The sequence below is a fragment of the Haliotis rubra genome, unplaced genomic scaffold (genome assembly GCF_003918875.1).
Source record: "Haliotis rubra isolate DU_JTF1 unplaced genomic scaffold, ASM391887v1 Scf277, whole genome shotgun sequence".
Taxonomy (NCBI): Eukaryota; Metazoa; Mollusca; class Gastropoda; order Lepetellida; family Haliotidae; genus Haliotis; species Haliotis rubra.
The window spans coordinates 595,710-619,281 of NW_025766858.1; the positions used below are offsets into that span (position 1 = coordinate 595,710).

Sequence of the window (23,572 nt, forward strand, 5' to 3'; positions counted from 1 at the left end):
ATTTATTGACTTTAAAGGCGTTTGATACGGTGAAACGTCCAAAAATTATGGGAAGTATTGAAAAGAATTGGGGTGAGAGGCAAGGTGTTACAAATTATAATGAATATATATTCTATCGTCCCCGGGGCTTAAATTCGTGAAATGCTTGTAACTGAAGAAAAAGATTCTAAGACACGATAAATGGAATGAACTTTACAATAAACGGAACAATAAACAATCATTACAAAACGCAAAGTTATAAACTTCTGAAACGTTCAGTTATTAAAAATGCCCTTTAGTTGCTTGCGTCAGAGTAATGAATATATTGCGTCTGAGTGAGTGAGTATGGTTTAACGCCGCTTTTAGCAATATTCCAGCAATATCATGGCAGGGACACCAGAAATGGGCTTCACACATTGTACCCATGTGGGGAATCGAACCCGGGTCTTCGGCGTGACGAGCCAACGCTTTAACCACTAGGCTACACCACCGCCCCTGCTTGCGTCAGAAGCAACAGAGTGTATTCTGAGTTGTTGTATTGTCCCGTTGGACTAAACAGGGTTGCGTTATGAGTCCATTTATGTTCTCTTTATATATAAACCAGTTTGCTTTAAAAACTGAACATTCTTAATGTTACGGTATACTATTCTCTGACATCGTCAAACTTTATTTGTTGCATTCGTGACCCACTCGTGTTATTCCGGACAAGCCGAATAGCGCATCTGGAGTTTACGGAAGGGGCGAGTGGTGACGAATGTATTTGTTGTTGTTTGCTGACGATATGGTTTTGTTTTCGAATCTTGAGCGAGAGTTACAAAAGCAATTAGATATTTTGTCTGAATTTTCAACCGAATACGGTCTAAGAAAAGCAAGATTTATGGATGTCAACTTCTTTATTGTGAATAACACGGCGTTTCGGAGTAAACATACATTCCGAAACGTCGTGTTATTCACAATAAAGAAGTTGACATCCATAAATCCTGCTTTTAGATGCCTTCCACTTCTAAATGCCCTTCAAAGATTCGAATATGGGCTCACGGTGTATTTGAAAAATCTAAAATAATGGTTTTAGCTAAAAGAGAAAAATGGTTTAATAAAGGTATACAGTTAGAAACTTAGGTGTTCGCTATATTATGCTATGGGTGTGAAATCTGGGGTCATACTAAGCTTGACAACATTGAAAGAATCTATATTTTGGCTTGCAAGAACTTTTCGCAAGTGAGCAAGAAAACTAATTCCCATGCTGTTGTTGGTGAGTGTGGCCGTTACACTATATAAACTCATCCTTTAAAAGATATATTAAATAATGGTTGAAATTAACAACAATGTAGGCAATGTCTTATGTTCTAACGGCTTCATGTTCGGTGAATAAGGGTGTTGAAAATAAAGATGTATTTTTATACCAATTTTCACAAAGGATAAGATACGTATTTATCTCAGAATGGTCCCGATCCACAAAGCGTTCGTAGCGCTACGACATTCGTTAGCCAATGGTAACTATAGAGTTACGACAGGTCATAAAGTTACGAACGCTTTGTGAATCGGGGCCCAGGGCTTAGATTTTCGTAGCTATCTTAGCGCTAAGATTGTCGTAAGTTAATGTTAATGTATGGCACTTACGACTATCTTAGCGCTAAGAGAGCTTCGAAAATCTAGGCCCAGTGCCCTTATATATATTCTCGAAACGTTCGCAGCCTTAAGAATTCTTATCTTTGACCGTAGCCAATGTGTCAAGAATGGGTTTAAGAAGTTCGTAGGGCTGCGAACGTTTCGAGAACACCTAGCCAGGACTCGAATCGTCATCAAAACTTTCTACCTTTCAAAACAATTTTTGAACCAGAGAGATATTTGAAAGCTGTGACTATTCCAAAATTCAAGCGTATACTGGCTAATTTTAGATGTGGTGTATCACCACTGGAAAATGAAAGGGGAAGGACATTAGGTGTCTGTAGAGAGGAAATATATTGTAAGCTTTGTGAAGATGGAAGTGTTTCATTTCGTGTTCTTGTGTAAAGCATTTATAGATTTGAGACAAACTTATATCTAGGACTGAGACGGGTAACCTGGATACCCGGGTACCATGTATCAATACCCGGACCGTTATGATCTTGTGACTAATAGATTAAACAATGTGATATGTTATTCTTTCATGATTAAAAGGTTGTACTGTCTTTGAAGATTTAGACATGATTTACAGTCACTTCTTTTGAATATAATACATGGTTAAGATATTGAAGAACTCGAAATTGTAGCCTCCGAGCTGAAGAACATATCGTCATTTCTTTCAAATTTGATGTTAGGGTAGTCTCCTGGTTAGGGGGGGGGGTACCCGGGTAGAAAATTTGTACCCGTCCCAGCCCTACTTATATCCCCAAAACATATTTCATATTTTCATACTGTTCATGGCCACTAACAATGATGATATAATTCAGAACACAGCTTAGTATATTTATCATGCTTAGAACATCTTGTTAATATGACTGGTATTGCCTGCACACCGTTATGTACACATATTTTCCTCATGTAATTTGTTGATATGGGCAGGTGGCCTAAAGCGATACTACATGATGATGATGACTACATGGTTGTGAAGTTGAATCATGGATCATCCCAATCATGTTTTCTGGTTTGCAGGCACCATACCCATGCTGGTGTCACTTCCAGTGTTCCTCCCACAATAAGCTGACAGGCAATATCAGTACAAGGTCTCTTTAAAAGTACAAATGGAACAGATGAGTCTTCAAGAGGGACTTAAATTGTTCCAACGACTGGGCATCTTTGAGAATGTCTGGCAGTGAGTTCCATTTAGTGGCAGCTGCAACACTAAAAGACTTGTAACCAAAGGACTTTTTCTTCCATGCTGGCATCATGAGTCTCTGTTGATTCTCAGACCTGAGAAAACATGACGGCACATGTACATGCATACAAGGTTACAGGTATGATGGGGCCAGATTGTGAAAGCACTGACATGCCAGGGTGAGGATTTTATAGTCCACACTCTCCCCAACTGGGAGCAAATGTAACGCCATGGTGTTATGTGCATCTTGATACATGTTGAAACAAATTTGTATGCTAGTCAGCAGAATTACAAACGTATCACAACAACCTCTAATAACTGGATGAAACCAGTGGGTTATATTACGAGCACCATCCCACAAGATCAGGATGTGATGACACAAATCCATCAAGCACCTGCCACCAGGTCAGTTCTTGTCATCTCTTACAATCAGCATTTTTATCACAGATGCATTTTAAGCCTTTTTAGCAGATATTAGAAATCTGGCAAAGAGGTCTTAAAGAAACATGTAACACATGCTATATTTGGGATTACACTTTCTCAGTAAAGTACAGATTCTAGTACTTTTGTTGGGTTGAGTCCTGGAAAGGAATCCCTCAAGTCAGCCAGCACACAAAGTCAGCCATCTAACCCACTCAGCTACTGCAGGTTCCACTATCTAAATGGCATTGACCGCCTCAGTGGTGCAGTCGTTAGAGCGTCCGCCAGGAGAGCCCTAGGTCGCAGGTTCAATCCCCGGCCACGTCATACCAATAGACATTAAAATATGGTACTTGTTGGTCCCCGTCTGACGCTCGACATTAATGGGTACAACAAGGACTGGTCGTCTCGGAGTCAGTATAAGGTGTCTGAGTGAGGTCTTCATGCTTCACTGCGGCATGGTATCTCAGTGAGCTAGCACTATAAACCCGGCTTAAGTCTGGGTTAGTACAAGCAGCCGCACATACATGTTGCCATATGAGTGAAATATTCTTAAGTACGACATTTAACCCCATTTCACCTCACCTTAATGGCAATGTGTATTCATGTCTTGAAGAAATAATAAAAAGGTGTCTTGGGACCGACTCTACCCTGAAATAAAAAAGTGAGTGAATCTTGATTGATCCCTTATTCACACATCTAATTTACTTGAATTTGAGTTGAAAAACAACAGATCTTGTATGTATTATTCATTTTTTATTCATGATATATTTTGATTTTTTCAAAATACACTTTTTTTCCACAATCTTCTCTCACATATTAACATATTATTCCAAATATATATATTTATATGTATTTATATGATATTTACAACTTAAACAACCAAAATATACACAGATTAACCTTGGGATGAACTGAGAGACGTCAGTAAGCTCTTCGTCACCACTCTCCTGTGGGACAGCATTAATATTGTAAACAAACATACACAACAATGACAACACACACAGCTTGCATGTCAGTCCTCACAGGTCCTCACAGCCTCCTCCAGACTACAGGGACGTACCAGTACAATATCACAATAATTCCATACATATTTCTCTCATTTAATATAAAGATGAAGGGATTGGCTTATTACCTGCTTCTATTTTCAGTCTTGAAGGATAAATTACATAACACCCTGTTCAGAAAAACTGTGAGTGAGTGAGTATGGTCTAATGCCGCTTTTAGCAATATTTCAGCAATATCACAGCGGGGGACACCAGAAATAGGCTTCACACATTATTATTATTATTATTAATGAATTTGTGAATGAATGTTTATGTACTGTACTATCAGAACACCCCGCCATGTATAGAAATATGAATATTCATTCACCTGATGAAGAGACAAGAAGTAGCCATGAAACATTGTGAATGTATAAAAACCAGATGTTACCCTTTAAACACTGTCACATTTATACCTAACTGCTAAATGCCCATAAACGTCTTTGAACGCTTTGACTAAAAGGCTAAAAATTGGAATCCAAACTTTTGAAACTTTGGATCACCAGATAATAGTAAACTGAACTGGGGGGAAGAAATCATTTAAAAAACTACTTCCTGTGCATAAATTAAGCAAAGTAAACCACACAAAAAAGTAATACAAATGAAGGGTATTTCATTACACTTCAGTTGCAAAATAAATAAATGAAGATTGAATGGTGTCAAAAAATCCAATGCCAAAAATATCTATGGAACCAATGTCTATCTATTGATATGGTAGAAGTGGTGCGACTAAAATCGTGTGCTTGGATGTCATTGGATACGAATGTTGGTGACCCTGTCGGCCATTAGAATACAGAAGTATGGATGTGTTAAATAGGTTAACTTACGAATGTTATTTTTCACAACCAAACGACAGACAAGCACTATGATGGCGTTAACAGAGGTTTAGATTTTGTATCATATGTTAGGTATATATTTCATTTATCATGAGAAACTGATAAACACAAAATAACATACAGAGGTATCTATATTCTCCAACAAGGACTGATCATTTTAACATTGAAATGAAGTAGGGTCACTGAATAAGTTTGTGGTTTGGGAAAAAATTATATTAGCATCAAAGAACTGGCTTCAGCCATTGAAGGGCATCAAAACTGTGTGTTTCACTTTGACCCACCCACTTTGAAATTGAATCAAATTTTGAATTTCAAGTTAGTTTGAAATAAGATGATTAAGGGTCACAAGAGAGAGAGTTCATGACAGCTGCATGGAACATTTCTGCAATATCATTGCATGGAACACAATAGCCGTTTAGATTTTATTAGTTGGTTCACAGAATGTTTGGCTGGAGAGTAATTGTAGGTGGTCAATAATTCTATATTTTTCAAATTCAAGAGAGTGAGTGAATGAGTATGCTTTTACGCAGTTTTTATCAATATTTCAGCAATATTACCAAGGGAACCACCACAAATTTTTAATTCAAGATTAACACTGTAACTAATGAATGAAAATCAAAATATTTTAAAAGATATGGTTGTTGTTTTTCATTTCACCACAACAAGTCATTGCACATCAATTTTTGCAAATCCCCCAAAACGCCTCACATATTTTGAAGGTGAGAAACCGAATCATGGCTTTAAGTGAGTGAGTGAGTGTGACTTTGCACCACTTGTAGCAATATTCCAGCAATATCATGGCGGGGGACACCAGAAATGGGCTTCACACATTGTACCCATGTGGGGAATCGAACCCCAGTCTTCGGGGTGACAAGCAAACACTTTATCCACTAGGCTACCACACCGCCCCCATGGCTTTTTAGTGTGAACTCCCAAACTTGATCAAATGTTGATTGATGTCGATAGTAGGTAGGAATTGGACTTTAAATTCATGAATGAAGAAAGACTCCATAACAGGAAAGATTAAATAACCAGTCCCTGTCAGAATACATGGGTGAACAAATACAAGGAACTCAACACACACAAATTATTTAAAACAATGGAATGTTTACTTTGATTACACACTGCTATACTTCCACATCACAATACATGACATCTAAATGCATTGCTAAGGCCAACATGTATCAGTTTTTAGCATTGAGCATGTGGTATACTTAAAGCAGTATGTGTGAAATATATGAGAGATCTTCCAATAGATTGCGGTATATTTCATTTTCAAGTCCAATATCTAAAATGAACTAACTGTATTTTCAAATACAGCTCAATAAACAATTGGAAACAAACTAATTTTGCCAATAGAATGACTTAAAATGACATCAGAATTTAAAAATTCATGAAAGCCAGTTGAAACACTTAACTAAAACTTTTGTTCATATTCTCAACATTAGCTGAAAGTTGATTGTTGAACAGTGACAGTTTGAAAACTGCTCTTAAATGTATTTACATTAATCACTTGTCAAATGAAATCATATGTGATGAAAAAATAACCCAACAGCAAAAGAGTTGAAGAAATGTCCCCCCAGAGTGCGGATGCCAATATAACTAAATCAATTACAATATTCAACTCTGAAAGAGATGTCACAAACTTAATTTCATATTGTTTATGTCTGAATTAACAAATAAAATCAGTGAAAAAACACGCCATGATACAAATTCATTTAAACTGTCTTTCAAGGCTAATTAACCATTTAATTTTTATGCTTCAAGGTGAACCTCACGAGACTGATTTCATCAAATTTTCACTAGTCTAATCACAACTTATTTGTGCACATGGGGATGATACTGCTATTGGATAAGTATCGATGTTACAATAGACTGGGAAGTGTATATATTTGAGACATTAAGAATAACAATGTGGTCTAATGTATATATACAAAGACTTCCTTATAAAGGAATATAGATTATACACTGATTCCCCAAACAGTTATTACATTAGTGAATGTTAACTTGCTGAAAATGCACTTATAATTTGGGGCTGTGATGATACAAGGTTGTATATGATATAAGTGTTGAGTACACACAAAACGTTCAATGTTAGACGTATTTTAAGGCTACAAAATATCTGGGTGAGTGAGTATGCTTTAATGCCGGTTTTAGCAATATTCCAGCAATATCACCGGGGACACCAGAAATGGGCATCACACAGTGTACCCATGTGGGGAATTGAACCCGGGTCTTCGACGTGAAGAGCGGATGGTTTAACCGGTACGCTACCCCACCACCCCAAAATATCTGGGCAATAATTAGGTCAAATAAAATGGATATAGATAATTTGTTCATTTCATTGAACTCATACTTTATTGGAAATGAAAAAATGTTTCCTGTACAGATAACACCGAATAGGTTGGTAGATTAGTGAACAAAATGGTTAAGAATGGTTTGTAATCCAGAAACAGCCTATGTTAATACAGTGGAACATGGGGCTCTTGGGAAATTCGAATTTGTCATCACTATGATGAAATTACTCTTCCAAATGTAATTTTGCGTGATACACAATGAAGATAATTCAATAACAAGAATTACATTTTGTCTAATCGGGACAACACAGTCAGGTTAAAATAGATTTAGTTATACAAATCATCCCAAATTGATTGAACGTTTACCAGCCTGACCGGAAATGAGTCCAAAGACCAGTAAGGTCAAATCTGAAATTGAACAAGTTAACCAACAGCTGGACACTGACCAAGTCAAACCAGCCACCGAGGGGGATGTATCGTGAGAACCCAGAATAGTTTTTAGCCTTAAATAACAATCTAGATATTGGACATCATTGAAAACATTTCTGCATCACTTGTATCCTGAAAACTAAAATATGATCAGTGATAACAGAGACCATATAATAGAGGGACGGCCCTCCCCAACAGTTTATCACTAACCTATTATATGGTCTCTGGTGATATCCGTTATTCGGGTCTGTATCATCACAGCTACCTATATATACGATGCAATTATTTTCTAATAGAATCATTTCATTAATATACAGCTTACAATATAGCTCCAGTCTGTTGAAGTAATCTACACTCAGTAAACAGCTGCATGAACTTAAATCTGAAGCATGTGAGTATGAAGGCTCATTGGCAGTGACTTCAATCCGTAAGCATTGAAAGATTTGGCGTCTGTGTAAGCAGTGATGTAAAAATAAACCTTTATCAACCTTAAAATCAGAGTCTGTGCATGTCCACAAAACTGAAAAACTTAGGCTAAAAACACTTTGACAGTCATAAAAAGTCAATATTTTGGCATCTGTGTCATGATTTTAGCAATATTTCATGAAGACTTTGTATGTATGATCATTTCATCAATAGGAAGATTAAAATAAAACAGTTTTTCATATTCATTAAAACCACTGAAAGCCTTCAAGAACGAAAAATATCATCTCAATGTTTCTTTAGTTTAACATTGAAAAGGGAGGTAATTTCATGGATGTGAAGTTACCTCCCTTTGTCCAAAATCCACCATCTTTGACCAGTCAGAAAGATTTGAACAGAATATCTTCAGTGACATGAGACAAAAGAGTAGTCTCCAACATTTATACAATGTCACTGTATTGATAATGATGGCTGTTTGAAATATGGAAACATACACATTGTACAACCCATATTCGACCTATAATACATGCCTTTCACTAAAATACAACACCCTTTCTCAAAGAAATTTTAACCAAAATTAAATACAGAACTTAACTTTTAAATTAAGGGGACACTTTTTTCCAAAGGAACCACAATGTTAAGAAAAATGGTACAACATAACTATTTTAAACTCCTACGATGAGCTTGAATGTTTGCTGAAAACTTGTATACTTTAATACACGTGAATACATTCAACTCTTCAAATTGTATCACTTAGTCAATTAATCAAGGGCATTGTATTTTAACAAGAAGAAGTTTGAAAGCTTTGAATCACTCAGTCACAGTGGAATCACAACCAAACTGGGCGCTGCATCAGTGACAGCTTTAATTACACCAACTCCATACAGATGCTGTGCAAGCACCTCATCCCGAACGCCGAAATTGAGCATCTTTGTAAAATGTACCAATTTGTTGGAACATCACATATCCTCAGCTTGATGAAAGAGGAATAAATTCAGGTTTAGAACGACAGACTGTTCAGTTCAAAGAATTCGAGAGATCACAAATGATACACCAGTCCGTCCACAATTCACTGATCATCCTTTGGAACTGGACTTTTCCCCTTCTGTATATACACTATCACTTGAATCCAGGAACGGAGCATGAAGTAGGAAGCAGATTTCGTCTGATATTCTCTAGTTGTGTTTCGCTCTCTTACCCTTCATGTAGTCTGTCCATCTATCCGCCGTTGTTTTGAATAAAGGGTCACGCTCTATGACACTGAGCTCTAGTAATTGGTTGATATGTGTTGTATGATAATCCCACCGTGCTCGGTTTGGGGCAAGACCTAGCGTAATATGCCGCAGGTCGTAAAACGTTCCTGACCCAGTATCAAACATACCCAACATGAACTTAAGAGAAGTCAATCCACGTTGGTACAAATTATTTGCCATATCTGCAGCTTCACCTGAAGCTGTCTCTTTAAGGTCGTACAGACCAAGAAGTGAATATATGAATCCATTCAACACAAAACTGCTTGGAGTTGTCGGATACTCCTCGTACCAGTCGTATTCACCTGCAAATTTCGCCAACACTCCTCCCTGCTCGCTACTGATTTCAAACAATTTCATTGCATCAATAGCGGCGATTAAATATTTCTTGGCCTTTGTCTTCAAGTACGCTCTCACAAGAAGTGACATTGCTTGACCTTGGGCCATCGCGGAGTACCATCCTGGGGGAAGCTCGAGCAGATTGGGAATGAGTTTACGACGTACAGCGATAGGCCATCCTCCACGGTTATTCTGATGACTGACTAACCAATTCGCAGCATCATAAAAATGATCCAAATGCGCTGATGATGACAACGTCAAATTATCCAGGTAGCCATGACCTCGTATGGAGATCTCTCGAATTTTGGAAAACTGATATTTCATTTTAATTCGTTTTGATTTGGAAAACCTCAATCCGAGGCCTTTCTGAAGGTCAATAGATATATCCCTGGCTAAATGGTGCCATCGTCCCCTTGTGTCTCCGAGTCCATAATAAATGTCTTTTCCCTCGAACATGATGAGAGTGTTGCTCAGTACATAGTGCAGGTTGAACACAACAGTACTGAGAGTCTCCACGGTCACAGTCACACTGCCATTTGTGGAAAACTTCAAGTCGGCTGTCACATACTTGTTCACTTTTTCATCAGCAACTATTCGTATTCCTGGAAGCTTGGTAGAATCTGGAAAAGACAAATCAATTAGCGAAGTTTAGCTACTGTTAAATCATTCTGAATCAATACGTCATATATTAACACATCTCTATCTTTCAGAATATCTTATCTCATCGTTTCACATTTTGTTGCTCTAAATTGTTGAAGGTCTCCAAACATAATGCAAAACAGGGTTCATTTTGAAAAAAATTATATTTCATTGCAACTTCTGATAATACTTATTTAATTATATTTATCCAGATTCTTATTTAAAACAAAAACTCAAAAAAAGCAAAAAGCTGACTGTAGGGAGTAACTCCTTCAAACTTACAGTCTGGTAGTTTCATTTGGGCAAGTATTGACGTTAGTTTCATGCCCAAATTTGCTTGGTGTATCAATTGTTTTTAGAAAGTGTAGAAAATGCAGTACACGATATTATCAAGAACTTTGTGACACAAAGTGGTGTTTGTTTGAGAACCATACATTGTTTTGTTTGCCCAGTATCAAGAACTGAAACCTTCATACACCAACATGTGTTCCCTTTCAAATATTTACCCACCAAACCAATTTCACATTCAGGTAATTCACAACCTTATGAAGTTTATTATTCTAGGTGAAGTGATTACCTCACAATGTATAATATAAATAAAAAGCAAGAGTTTTGAAAAATGAATTCAGACCAACGCTGGTTCCAATATGCGAGTCCACTAAAATACCACGCCAGTTTAACAGAGATACCCAACTCACAGCCAACCAATCCTTGTTTCTTCCTCTTAAGTCAGTCAAGGTAACAACAAGTACCATGTTTTATACTCTTCTGGAATGATGGGATCAAACAATCAACCTCAACTGGGTATACACTTGTGACAGAGTGATTTAGTAAGCATGGTTTTATGCCCCCTTTTAGCAATATTCCAGCAATATCACACCAGGGGACACTAGAAATGGGCTTCAAAGATTGTACCCATGTGGGGAATCGAACCTGGGTCTTCAGTGTGGTATATACTGTTCAGCTCCACTATGAAGTGAAATCAGTGAGTTAGGTTTTATGCCACTTTTAGCAATATTCCAGCAATATCACGGCGGGGACACCAGTAATGGGCTTCACAAATTGTACCCATGTGGGAAATCGAACCCAAATCTTTTGAGTGAATTGCAAACGCTTAAACCACAAGGCTCCCCACTGCCCCTGATGAAATCAACCTACCTGATGTCAAGAACTGTACTACATTTGAGAACTTGGAAACATCATTCTTCAAAACGGCAAAGGAGCGTTGTTCTGGTACTACCCAGTCTGCGGGGCTGTCTTCCTCTCCATCCTCCAGGATGATGACGTCCGGCTCCCCATCCATCATGTACTTGCTGTGGTGACTCAAGCCATACTGGGCGATCTGTATTGGGTAGTAGTGGCCCTCTGGTGTCCACTGTGTGGAGACTGGCACACCTATAACACACATAGTGGGTTAGATGAGGTGCGAGGAGTTTACCGTAACAGAAACATTTAGATTTGATGAGAGAACAACACTGTGTGGAGACTGGTCCACCCGTAACACACACAGCAGGTTAGTGGAGGTGCGAGGAGCTTACAGTAACAAGGCCATTTATAGATGTCATGACAGGACAACACTGTATGGAGCCTTGGACACATGTGTAACACATAGCAGGTCAGTTGAGGTGCAAGGGGCTTACAGTAACAGAAGGACACTGTGTGGAGATGGGTACACCTGTGTAACATATAGCAGGTCGGTTGAGGTGCAAGGAGCTTACAGTAACAGAAAGACACTGTTTAGAGACTGGTACACCTGTGTAACATATAGCAGGTCAGTTGAGGTGCAAGGAGCTTACAGTAACAGAAGGACACTGTGTGGAGATGGGTACACCTGTGTAACATATAGCAGGTCGGTTGAGGTGCAAGGAGCTTACAGTAACAGAAAGACACTGTTTAGAGACTGGTACACCTGTGTAACATATAGCAGGTCAGTTGAGGTACAAGGAGCTTACAGTAACAGAAGGACACTGTGTGGAGATGGGTACACCTGTGTAACATATAGCAGGTCGGTTGAGGTGCAAGGAGCTTACAGTAACAGAAGGACACTGTGTGGAGATGGGTACACCTGTGTAACATATAGCAGGTCGGTTGAGGTGCAAGGAGCTTATAGTAACAGAAGGACACTGTTTAGAGACTGGTACACCTGTGTAACATATAGCAGGTCAGTTGAGGTGCAAGGAGCTTACAGTAACAGAAGGACACTGTGTGAAGATGGGTACACCTGTGTAACATATAGCAGGTCGGTTGAGGTGCGAGGAGCTTATAGTAACAGAAAGACACTGTTTAGAGACTGGTACACATGTGTAAAACATAGCAGGTTACTTGAGGTGCGAGGAGCTTACAGGAACTAGGACACAACAAACTTCAAGATAGCAGGAATTATGGAGCACAATCTGAACTATAAAAAGGTAGGCCATGGTTTGCCAAATGGATCATTAAATAATCAGCATGAAAAGTACAATAAAATTTGAAATTGAATTGGATGAATTATTCACCAACCTGGACCAACAAATTGTTTAAATTGCTTTACTGACGTAAACCTCCATTAAACAAGTAAAACCAAAGGGCATGATGAAGACTCTAACGTGGCTTAAACATTTTCATTAATAGTTTATAAAGAAACACAGATATTATTTCAGCAAATGTGGATTACAAAAGACTAACAGGACAGCCCTGAGGGTATTTTACTAATTGCAGAATTTTAAAAGTTAGTCACATGTGGTACAACATTTGTGTCAATTTTAATCACTTATAGTCCGTTCATACACAGAACAGCACAACAGTTGAAGAAAAAATCCAGTTATTAATTTCACTAACGGTAACGCTTCAAAGGGATTAGAAACATCCCCAACTACATCACACGTCCCTGTGGAGGATCGTGCGTAAATGTTCAGTTGTAATTTTGGACTAAAGCAAACAAAACAGCGTGAAAAGATACCTTCAAAGCCGCTGATGCACTTAACGCGGTCCCTCTGTTCCACATTGTAATACTCGAACGACATGAAGATACCGCTGGGGGAATATTTGAGTCGAGGTTTGTGGATCTTTGAGTTCGCATGTTGCCATTCCAGTCGGTCGTAACCGTCTGTGTTGATAACGGAACCATATATCTGCAAGAGAAATGGTAAAAATAGAAACTTGTGACAACCATACCACATTTGAGTGAGTGAGGGTCTGTGTTGACAACGGAACCATATATCTGCAAGAGAAATGGTAAAAATAGAAACTTGTGACAACCATTCCACATTCGAGTGAGTGAGTGAGTTGGGTTTTTATGCCGCTTTTAGCAATATTCCAGCAATATCACAGCGGGGGACACCAGAAATGAGCTTCACACATTGTACCCATATGGGGAATCAAACCTGGGTCTTCGGTGTGATGAGCAAATGCTTTAACCACTAGGCTGTACCACCACCCCCACATTTCTCAAATCATGTTGACATTAAGATAGTTGCCGAAGTGACCAATATCCCTGCAATATCACAGTGGAGAATTCCACAAATGGCTTAATGTGGAGAATACAACCTGGCCTTGCACAGTCCAAGCAACCTCATTAATTATCCTTCTGTCCAATTTGCCAAAGATACTTATTTGGTACACGATACAAACATAACTGTATTCAATAGGTAATCTGATACATGTCTACACTTCTATTGTGAAAGATCAATGAATCATCGCACAAATTTTAGTGAGTGAGTTGAGTTTTACGCCCCTTTTAGCAATATTCCAGCAATATCACAGCGGGGAACCCTAGAAATGGGGTTAAAAAATTATACCCATGTGGGGAATCGAACTTTGGTCTTTGGCGAGACGAGCGAACACTTTAACCACAAGGCAACCCCACCACCCCTGTTATGTTATAGCTATAAAACATGGGCTATTCAAGTTGATGAAAATTATCCAATCCCAAAAAGCTGCACTAGGAAAGTGTGAATAATTGGCAAAATACTAATGTAATTAGTGAGTGAGGTTAGTTTTACGCCGCTTTTAGCAATATTCCAGCAATATCATAGCGGGGGACACCAGAAATGGGCATCACACATTTTACCCATGTGGGGATTCGAACCCGGGTTTAAAGTTTTACGCCGCCCTCAGCATATTCCAGCTACATGGCGGCGGTCTGTAAATAATTGAGTCTGGACGTGACAATGCAGTGATCAACAGCATGAGCATTGATCCATGCAACCTGGATGACGTGCGTAACCAAATCAGTGATCCTGACCATCCGACCCTGTTAGTCGCCTCCTACAACAAGCATGGATTACTGAAGATAAATTGTAACCCTGATCTTCACGAACCTCAAAGTAGTCCTGGATGAATCTGAAGGGTACATAGACCTCTCCCCCATCCCGGCGACACTTGATGGCATAGTCATCATTGATGACACAATCAATCTCCTTGTACTTGATCGCAGGGGTGTCTTTGTTTTTGATGGAGTTAGTCCCCCGAGGGACATTCATGTGATCATCGTAGCTCCTCTCGCCTGTAACGTCCTCTCTGTAGAAAAAAACATTTCATTGTATCCAAAATCAAATGAATTCTAGTCCCATGCCAGATGAGAGTGAATAAGTGAATATTGCTTAACGCTGCAATGTTGCAGCTATTCGTAGCGAGCCGGAGAATTTACAAAATACTCTAGTCTCAAATATATAAGCAATAATTTGTTTGTTTGTCGTTTAACACTCCACTCAGCATTTTTTCAAGATGCATGATTCTGATCTGTAAACAATTGAGTCTGGACCATACTATCAAGTGATTGACATCATGAGCACCAATCTACGTAATTGGATGCAATGACGTGTATCAAAATGGCAGACATGCTGTGCCTTTATGCTCAAACATATCTCAAAACACATTAAATATAACATTGTTTTTGATTATAGTAAGCCTAATTTGATTTTTGTGGCTGTTATGCAAATTTTGTAAAATATCACAAAATATAGAAAATATGTTTCAGTGTTCACATGCTGCTGCACTGACAAGCTACGATATGGTACATGAGTGAGTGATTATGGTTTTATGCCCCTTTTTAGCAATACTCCAGCAATATCACAGTGGGGAACACCCGAAATAAGCTTCATACATTGTACCCATGTGGGGAATTGAACCTGGGTGGTCAGCGTGATGTTTTTAGGCCACCCCACCATCCCTATAGTACTTGAAATACCCTGGACTTTTCAATATCCTGTGGGAATATTATCTGAATGGAATTCAAGAAGTTAGGGAGCAGATCAGAAGGCATACATCTGTAAGGATAACAGCTTCTGGTATATAGCATTTAGCAATGTATCAATGTTGACAGTTAAGAATGTACTGTATATCGCCATGCATAAAGGGGGTTGCCTTCTGCACAATTTTTTTTTTTTTTAATGCTGCCACACTCAGCAATATTATAGCTATATGATAGTGGTCTGTAAATGTAAATGTAAGTGATCAACAACATGAGCATCGATCTCCGCAATTGGGATACGACGATGTATCAACCAACTCAGCGAGCCTGACTACAGATCCCGTTAGTCGCCTCTTACGACAAGCATGGGTTACTGAAGATCAATTCTAACCCAGATCTTCACAGGTTATGCTCTGCACGAAATAGAAAAACTTACATTTTTCCTAACAGTATCACTTGAAGTATGTACAGGAGATCACCTTTTATGTGAGGATGCTTTGAAGACGACAATATACAGAACATCAAAGCACAGCTGAATGCAATATAACAGAAGTTGCTATCCATACAGATGTATGGTTTCATATTAATTATCCATCAGAAATAGTCCTGTACTGTGCATACAACCTTTATGACGAGTCTGATAGTGATACATTGACACTTCAATCCATCACTGACACTTCGGAAATAGAAACAGCCTACGATCTTAACCCCTGTCTGACAATGAGATATTGTGACGACGCGAAAGTGTGCATTAAGTATTGTGCTATGATGAATAACACAAGCTGAATGAGGTCTCAACAGCTTAAAGACGCTATGATTCATTTTTAAATTTTGACAGGTAGATTAAAGGTTTACCATCAATTCCAAAATACTTGTTTCATTAAATTTACATAAGAAATCTTGAGTAAGTAACAGTGAGTGAGTGAGTAAGTGAGTTTAGTTCTAAGTATTTTAGTATTGCCTTTAGCAATATTTCAGCAATATCACGGCTGGAGACACCAGAAATGGGCTTCACACATCGTACCCATGTGGGGGATCGAACCTAGGTGGTGAGCGAACACTTAAACCACAAGGCTACCCCACCACCCTGAGTAAATTACAAATGCATACAAACAAGATAATCAGGCTTCCATTAAAACAGTGCTAGGACTTGTCTTGAGGGCACTTGGTACTACTTCATTACTAAATGAAATGAGTGAGTGTTTGGTTTTACACTGCTTTTAGAAATATTCCAGCAATATCACGGCAGGTGACACCAGAAATGGGCTTGACACATTGTACCCATGTGGGGAATTGAACCCGGGTCTTCAGTATGAGAAGCGAATGCCTTAACCACTAGGCTACCCCACCACTCCTCCCTGTACAGGAAGGTGCCCAAATGCTCAAACTGTAAAAATATGTCATTTGGTATTTCTTGAATACTGTGTTCAACTGATTTTTTTCAGACATTTATACCAACATATAGAGCTAACAGACACCACCCATTCTCAATGTATGAAAATATTAATAACTTGACGTGAATATTGTACCTGAAGAAATTGTTGTCTTGTCTGTTGATGGTGCACTGGCTCCATAGACACACAGACAGGAAGGCAGACGACACGACCACTGCCGCGAAGAATTTGATGATTCTACTCTTTCGCATCCTCAGATTGCCTCATACGGCCATCTTGCATCTGAAATGAAGAAAGCTAAATATCAGACATATTGGAATTAAATCATATTAGAAGACATAAACTGGAAATAACAAATATGAAAAAATGAGTGCAAACAGAATTTATACACATAAAATGTGGGTACAATAAACGCGGTACACGGATGATTAATACAAAAACATGATGAGTAATCAGAAACTTCGCCGACTAAACCAACGAAAAAAAATTAGACAACACAAAAAGTATGACAAAAAACATGGCAAACATGAAACTCGAGAACAGTTGAAAACAGAAACTAAAACATACTTCTTGAAAACATATTCCTACAAATGTCAAATTCTATCTTAAGGTTGAAAGCAACAGCTCCACTATCTTCACACACTGAACGATGTTTTCTTTCAACTGTTCAATCTCATGCAAGTATTCCCCCTCCAATCTGTAGTAGACATCTTTCTCGTACGCTGTTCATTTCCGTGTAAGAAGCAGAACCGATCCCCTCATCAATTGCCATGCAACCAAAACTACTTCCAAACAATCTCAACATCTGTTCGAAAACTCTGTCCACCTTACGACACCGATATATTAGTCAAGGAACACAATTAGTTAATCCTCCATTTCTTAAGCAGTGGTCCTTTTCAAAACTAAAACTAAAAAAACAAGTCCAATTTAATCCATGAATCTCACGTTTAGTGAAGTAGATATAAATCATCTCCAATCCAGATGCACCCAAAGCTCCCAGGTGTAGGATGAAGCAGACACTATCTATCTCGGAGCTACCTTCGTCATTATGACGTAACACACCTGTCAACACTGATCTCATTAACCTGCGAACATCATACACAATATCCTGCCAGGGCTTCACCCAAACCTGGCAAAACTCTGTCCACACCTGCGGAAAATATCGCAAATAGTTTTCTATAGACAAACATTCCAAATATGTCTGAACATTTGGCGATTTTCTTCTTAAGTAGCCAGAGAGCCTCGGGGCTACGATATTAATAAATAATTTATTTTCTTAAGTGACACATAAGAGGAATAAATTCCCAAAATGGCTGTTGTGGTTGATTAGGTGATACACTTTGCTGGATGACAAGCGTGGGAGGCAAATAGTCGCAATAATTGAAAGGTATATTTGACATTTAGATCGATATGCCAATACTATCCATTACAATTTCAATATCATGGCTGCAGGAGACTCCAAATCTCGCATCACAAGAAATGTTTGGGTAAAAATAAATTGCAAAGCTGTAAAGATCCTAAAATGCCAAGCGATATTTGTTTCATAAATGATCAAATATATTTGATAAATATTCGTAGTCTTCTATTGAATCAAATCGATCAGAGACACCTTAATCAGGACTATTTTAGTATGGAGTTTTATTCTGATGAGAAGTATTGTGGAATATATGATATAGCGGTGGTGTAAGCATTTCTAATATGGCAGAGACAGCTGCAACAAGGAAAATGGATTGGTCAACAGGCAAAATGTCTACTTTCAGTCCTTACCAATACAAATATGTTGAAAGTGAGAGAGAGTGAGAGAGCATGGTTTTATGCCGCTTTTAGCAATATTCAAGCAATACCATGGCGGGGAACACCAGAAATGGGCTTCACACATTGTACCCATGTTGGGAAGCGAACCCGGGTCTTCGGTGCGACGAATGAACGCTTTAACCACTCGGTTACCCCACCCAGTCCATGAGTCAAAGTTAAAATATGGCATAGTATTGCCATGAGTTATAAACATGCAAAATAACCAGCATAGATCCAGACTTGTACAAGTAGCAACACTTGATTCTGTAAGTACAACAATTTTGAAGTAAACATTGAACTAAATTTCACCTCGACTGAAAACAGAAGTCAAAGTGAGGTGAGGTTAAATAGGGATTAATGTTGTATTTCGCTCATATGACGACGTGCATGCGTGTGTATGTGTATGTGCGGCTGCTTGTACTAGCCCAGACTGAAGCTGGTTTTATAGTGCTAGCCCACTGAGATACCATGCCGCAGTGAAGCATGAATACCCCACTCAGACACATTATACTGACTCCGAGCCGACCAGTCCTTCTTGTACCCATTAATGCCGAGCGCCAGGCAGGGACCAACAAGTACCATATTTTAACATCTTTTGGTATGACGTGATCTGGGATCGAACCCGCGTCTTTCCGCTCTCCGGGAGGACGCTCTAACTACTACAACACGGAGGCGGTCAGTGAGTCAAGGAGTGAGCCAGGTTCACAAATGTTAGACAATTATAATTAGATGACATGGAAGGTAGTCTCAAAAAGGCAGACAATTTCCACTTTAATGAAAATACTAAACCTGGGAATGGTACTAACAAACCAAGAGTCTTGAATTCAAACTCACTGCCCTTAATCCATGCACTGAATAATCTGTACAGCTAATTGTATCTGGCCATATAACGATTAAATAGGTCATTATCAACACTGATTGAAACATAAATAAACCAACAGCAATTAATACATTCCTCTGGTCTTAACGCTAAATCAAATAAGTAACAGACCAACCTTTTCCTGCAAAATCTCTCCAGGCACTACAACAAATTTTGAATTTCATTACAGGGAGAACCTTTCGTCCAAACAACACAAAACCACACCAACAGAGTGGGGACGCTGTTGACACTTTGAATGATGCCTTCATACTGTCTGAACTTGTTGGCTCCATCTGACTACTAGACTGACTCCGTATCACGCCGACATCTCCACATGTCTACCCTCAAGCAAACCCAAGCAAGACAATATCCACCTTTTTTGCCGATTCAACAGCCTTTACCCTGTCATGCAGTGAAAAACATTTACATGGAGATATCTTCAAATACTTTATGGCTCAGGTTGAGTGTAGGGTACAGACCCCCTTTGACTTTGCGTGTGCAAATGAACAAATACATTTAACAATAAATCATCACAGTTGGGTTTTTGTCATATTGTGTTTGTAACAGTTTCCGAATAGCTTGCACAGGGAAGAGCTCTTTGGGTTTTGAATATGACGCATTTCATGTGTATGAAAGGAAATATTTCTAGAAGAAATGCATTGAAAACATTCAACATGTGTTTAGAAATGTAAACATGCTAAAACTTATGAAAATACATCTGTTTTGACTTACATCTTGAAATGTTTCTTAGAATATAACTTTCATGTAAATCAGATAGCGTTCAGTTTTAAGTGAGTGAGACTTCGAATCTCTTTTAAAAATATTCCAGCAATATCATGGTTGGGGACACCAGAAATAGGCTTCCTACATTGTACCCATGTGGGGAATCAAACATGGGTCTTCAACGTGACAAGTGAACGCTTAAACCAGTAGGCTATCTCACCACCCCCACAACACTGTAAAAAGTTGGAAGAACGATTTTAGATAATAAATCGATTCTTCCACTTGTGTTTTTTACAACTAAAAACATCAACACTCAATAAAGTTTTAACACACAAGAGATTCTCTTCACATAAACATTCAACTTACAATAAATTGAAACCGATCTATTGAAAACCATGATGCAAAACAGAAAGATTGAATTTGTTTCTATTGATTACTTTACCACTGCACCAAAATAAGCAAGGTAAGCAACACGAGAAATTTTTTAACAAATTTAAAAGACAACCTCCATAAATCAACTTTTTTTTCACAACAGAAAAGAAGAATATTTGCATGACAGTTTTAAACCATTTTGTGCAGAACTCTCTTAAACATTGTAGAAAGTTAGGAATAAAATGGTCTTAAACCATCCAAATCTGTAGAAATCGTAAACTTGTAGTTTTGCCAAATTTTTCAGCTGTTGAGAGATTTTGCGAGAAGCATTAAGGAGTCTTCATAGAGCATGTGTCAACACTAAGGCTGAGTTCCTTCTCATGTTCTGCTGGGATCGGCACAAGAAACATCCGAGAAACTGAAAACAGCCATTTGGTTTCTATTTTAAAATATTATATCCACCACAACGTGAATGACATAAAAAAGCCAGCATAAAATGTGTACAAATAGTCACACCTTTCAATAACTGTCAGAGTTTTCCTGCTATGTACTATAATCACCAGATACCATAGATCAGGTACCACAGTACTACAGGTATGTACTATAATCACTAGATACTATAGATCAGGTACCACAGTACTACAGGTATGTACTATAATCACTAGATACCTGTAGTACTAGATACCATAGATCAGGTACCACAGTACTACAGGTATGTACTATAATCACTAGATACCATAGATCAGGTACCACAGTACTACAGGTATGTACTATAATCACTAGATACCATAGATCAGATACCACAGTACTACAGGTATGTACTATAATCACTAGATACCATAGATCAGGTACCACAGTACTACAGGTATGTATTATAATCACTAGATACCATAGATCAGGTATCACAGTACTACAGGTATGTACTATAATCACTAGATACCATAGATCAGGTACCACAGTACTACAGGTATGTACTATAATCACTAGATACTATAGATCAGATACCACAGTACTACAGGTATGTACTATAATCACCAGATACCATAGATCAGATACCACAGTACTACAGGTATGTACTATAATCACTAGATACCATAGATCAGGTACCACAGTACTACAGGTATGTACTATAATCACTAGATACCATAGATCAGGTACCACAGTACTACAGGTGTGTACTATAATCACTAGATACCACATTACCGCCAGGCAGGGACCAACAAGTACCATAATTTAACATCTTTTGGTATGACGCGGTCGGGATCGAACCCGCAACCTTCCGCTCTCCGGGCGGACGCTCTAACCACGGAGGAGGTCCTACAGGTATGTATTATATCGGACACCACAATACCACAGGTAGGTACAACATCAGAGGTATGTATTGTATCCAATACCACATGCTACAGTATCAGGAACCACAATACTACAGGTAGGTATTATATCAGAGGTATGTATATTATCCAGTACCACATGTTACAGTATCAGGAACCACAATACTACAGGTAGGTATTATATCAGAGGTATGTATTGTATCCAATACCACATGCTACAGTATCAGGAACCACAATACTACAGGTAGGTATTATATCAGAGGTATGTATTTTATCCAGTACCACATGTTACAGTATCAGGAACCACAATACTACAGGTAGGTATTATATCAGAGGTATGTATTTTATCCAATACCACATGCTACAGTATCAGGAACCACAATACTACAGGTAGGTATTATATCAGAGGTATGTATTTTATCCAATACCACATGCTACAGTATCAGGAACCACAATACTACAGGTAGGTATTATATCAGAGGTATGTATTTTATCCAGTACCACATGTTACAGTATCAGGAACCACAATACTACAGGTAGGTATTATATCAGAGGTATGTATTTTATCCAATACCACATGCTACAGTATCAGGAACCACAATACTACAGGTAGGTATTATATCAGAGGTATGTATATTATCCAGTACCACATGTTACAGTATCAGGAACCCCAATACTACAGGTAGGTATTATATCAGAGGTATGTATTTTATCCAATACCACATGCTACAGTATCAGGAACCACAATACTACAGGTAGGTATTATATCAGAGGTATGTATATTATCCAGTACCACATGTTACAGTATCAGGAACCACAATACTACAGGTAGGTATTATATCAGAGGTATGTATTTTATCCAATACCACATGCTACAGTATCAGGAACCACAATACTACAGGTAGGTATTATATCAGAGGTATGTATATTATCCAGTACCATGTTACAGTATCAGGAACCACAATACTACAGGTAGGTATTATATCAGAGGTATGTATTTTATCCAATACCACATGCTACAGTATCAGGAACCACAATACTACAGGTAGGTATTATATCAGAGGTATGTATTTTATCCAGTACCACATGCTACAGTATCAGGAACCACAATACCACAGGTAGGTATTATATCAGAGGTATGTATTTTATCCAGTACCACATGTTACAGTATCAGGAACCACAATACTACAGGTAGGTATTATATCAGAGGTATGTATTTTATCCAATACCACATGCTACAGTATCAGGAACCACAATACTACAGGTAGGTATTATATCAGAGGTATGTATTTTATCCAGTACCACATGCTACAGTATCAGGAACCACAATACCACAGGTAGGTATTATATCAGAGGTATGTATTTTATCCAATACCACATGCTACAGTATCAGGAACCACAATACTACAGGTAGGTATTATATCAGAGGTATGTATTTTATCCAGTACCACATGCTACAGTATCAGGAACCACAATA

At 38.4% G+C, this 23,572-nt stretch overlaps 1 protein-coding gene across 6 annotated transcripts in view; it reads right to left on the reverse strand.

Annotated features, from left to right (window-relative positions):
• Positions 1-3,939: 3,939 nt before the first annotated feature.
• The window catches only part of LOC124280958 (D-glucuronyl C5-epimerase-like), a 339,439-nt gene continuing 319,806 nt past the window's right edge, over positions 3,940-23,572 (reverse strand). For all 6 annotated transcript variants that reach the window (XM_046716964.1, XM_046716963.1, XM_046716965.1 and 3 more), the window contains 5 exons: positions 17,152-17,298; positions 14,751-14,949; positions 13,391-13,562; positions 11,611-11,847; positions 3,940-10,433 (listed from right to left, as the gene is read on the reverse strand). In XM_046716964.1, the coding sequence (XP_046572920.1) occupies positions 9,400-10,433; positions 11,611-11,847; positions 13,391-13,562; positions 14,751-14,949; positions 17,152-17,267 (1,758 nt within the window). In that variant the 5' untranslated portion in view covers positions 17,268-17,298 and the 3' untranslated portion in view covers positions 3,940-9,399. The remainder of the gene's footprint in view (positions 10,434-11,610; positions 11,848-13,390; positions 13,563-14,750; positions 14,950-17,151; positions 17,299-23,572) is intronic.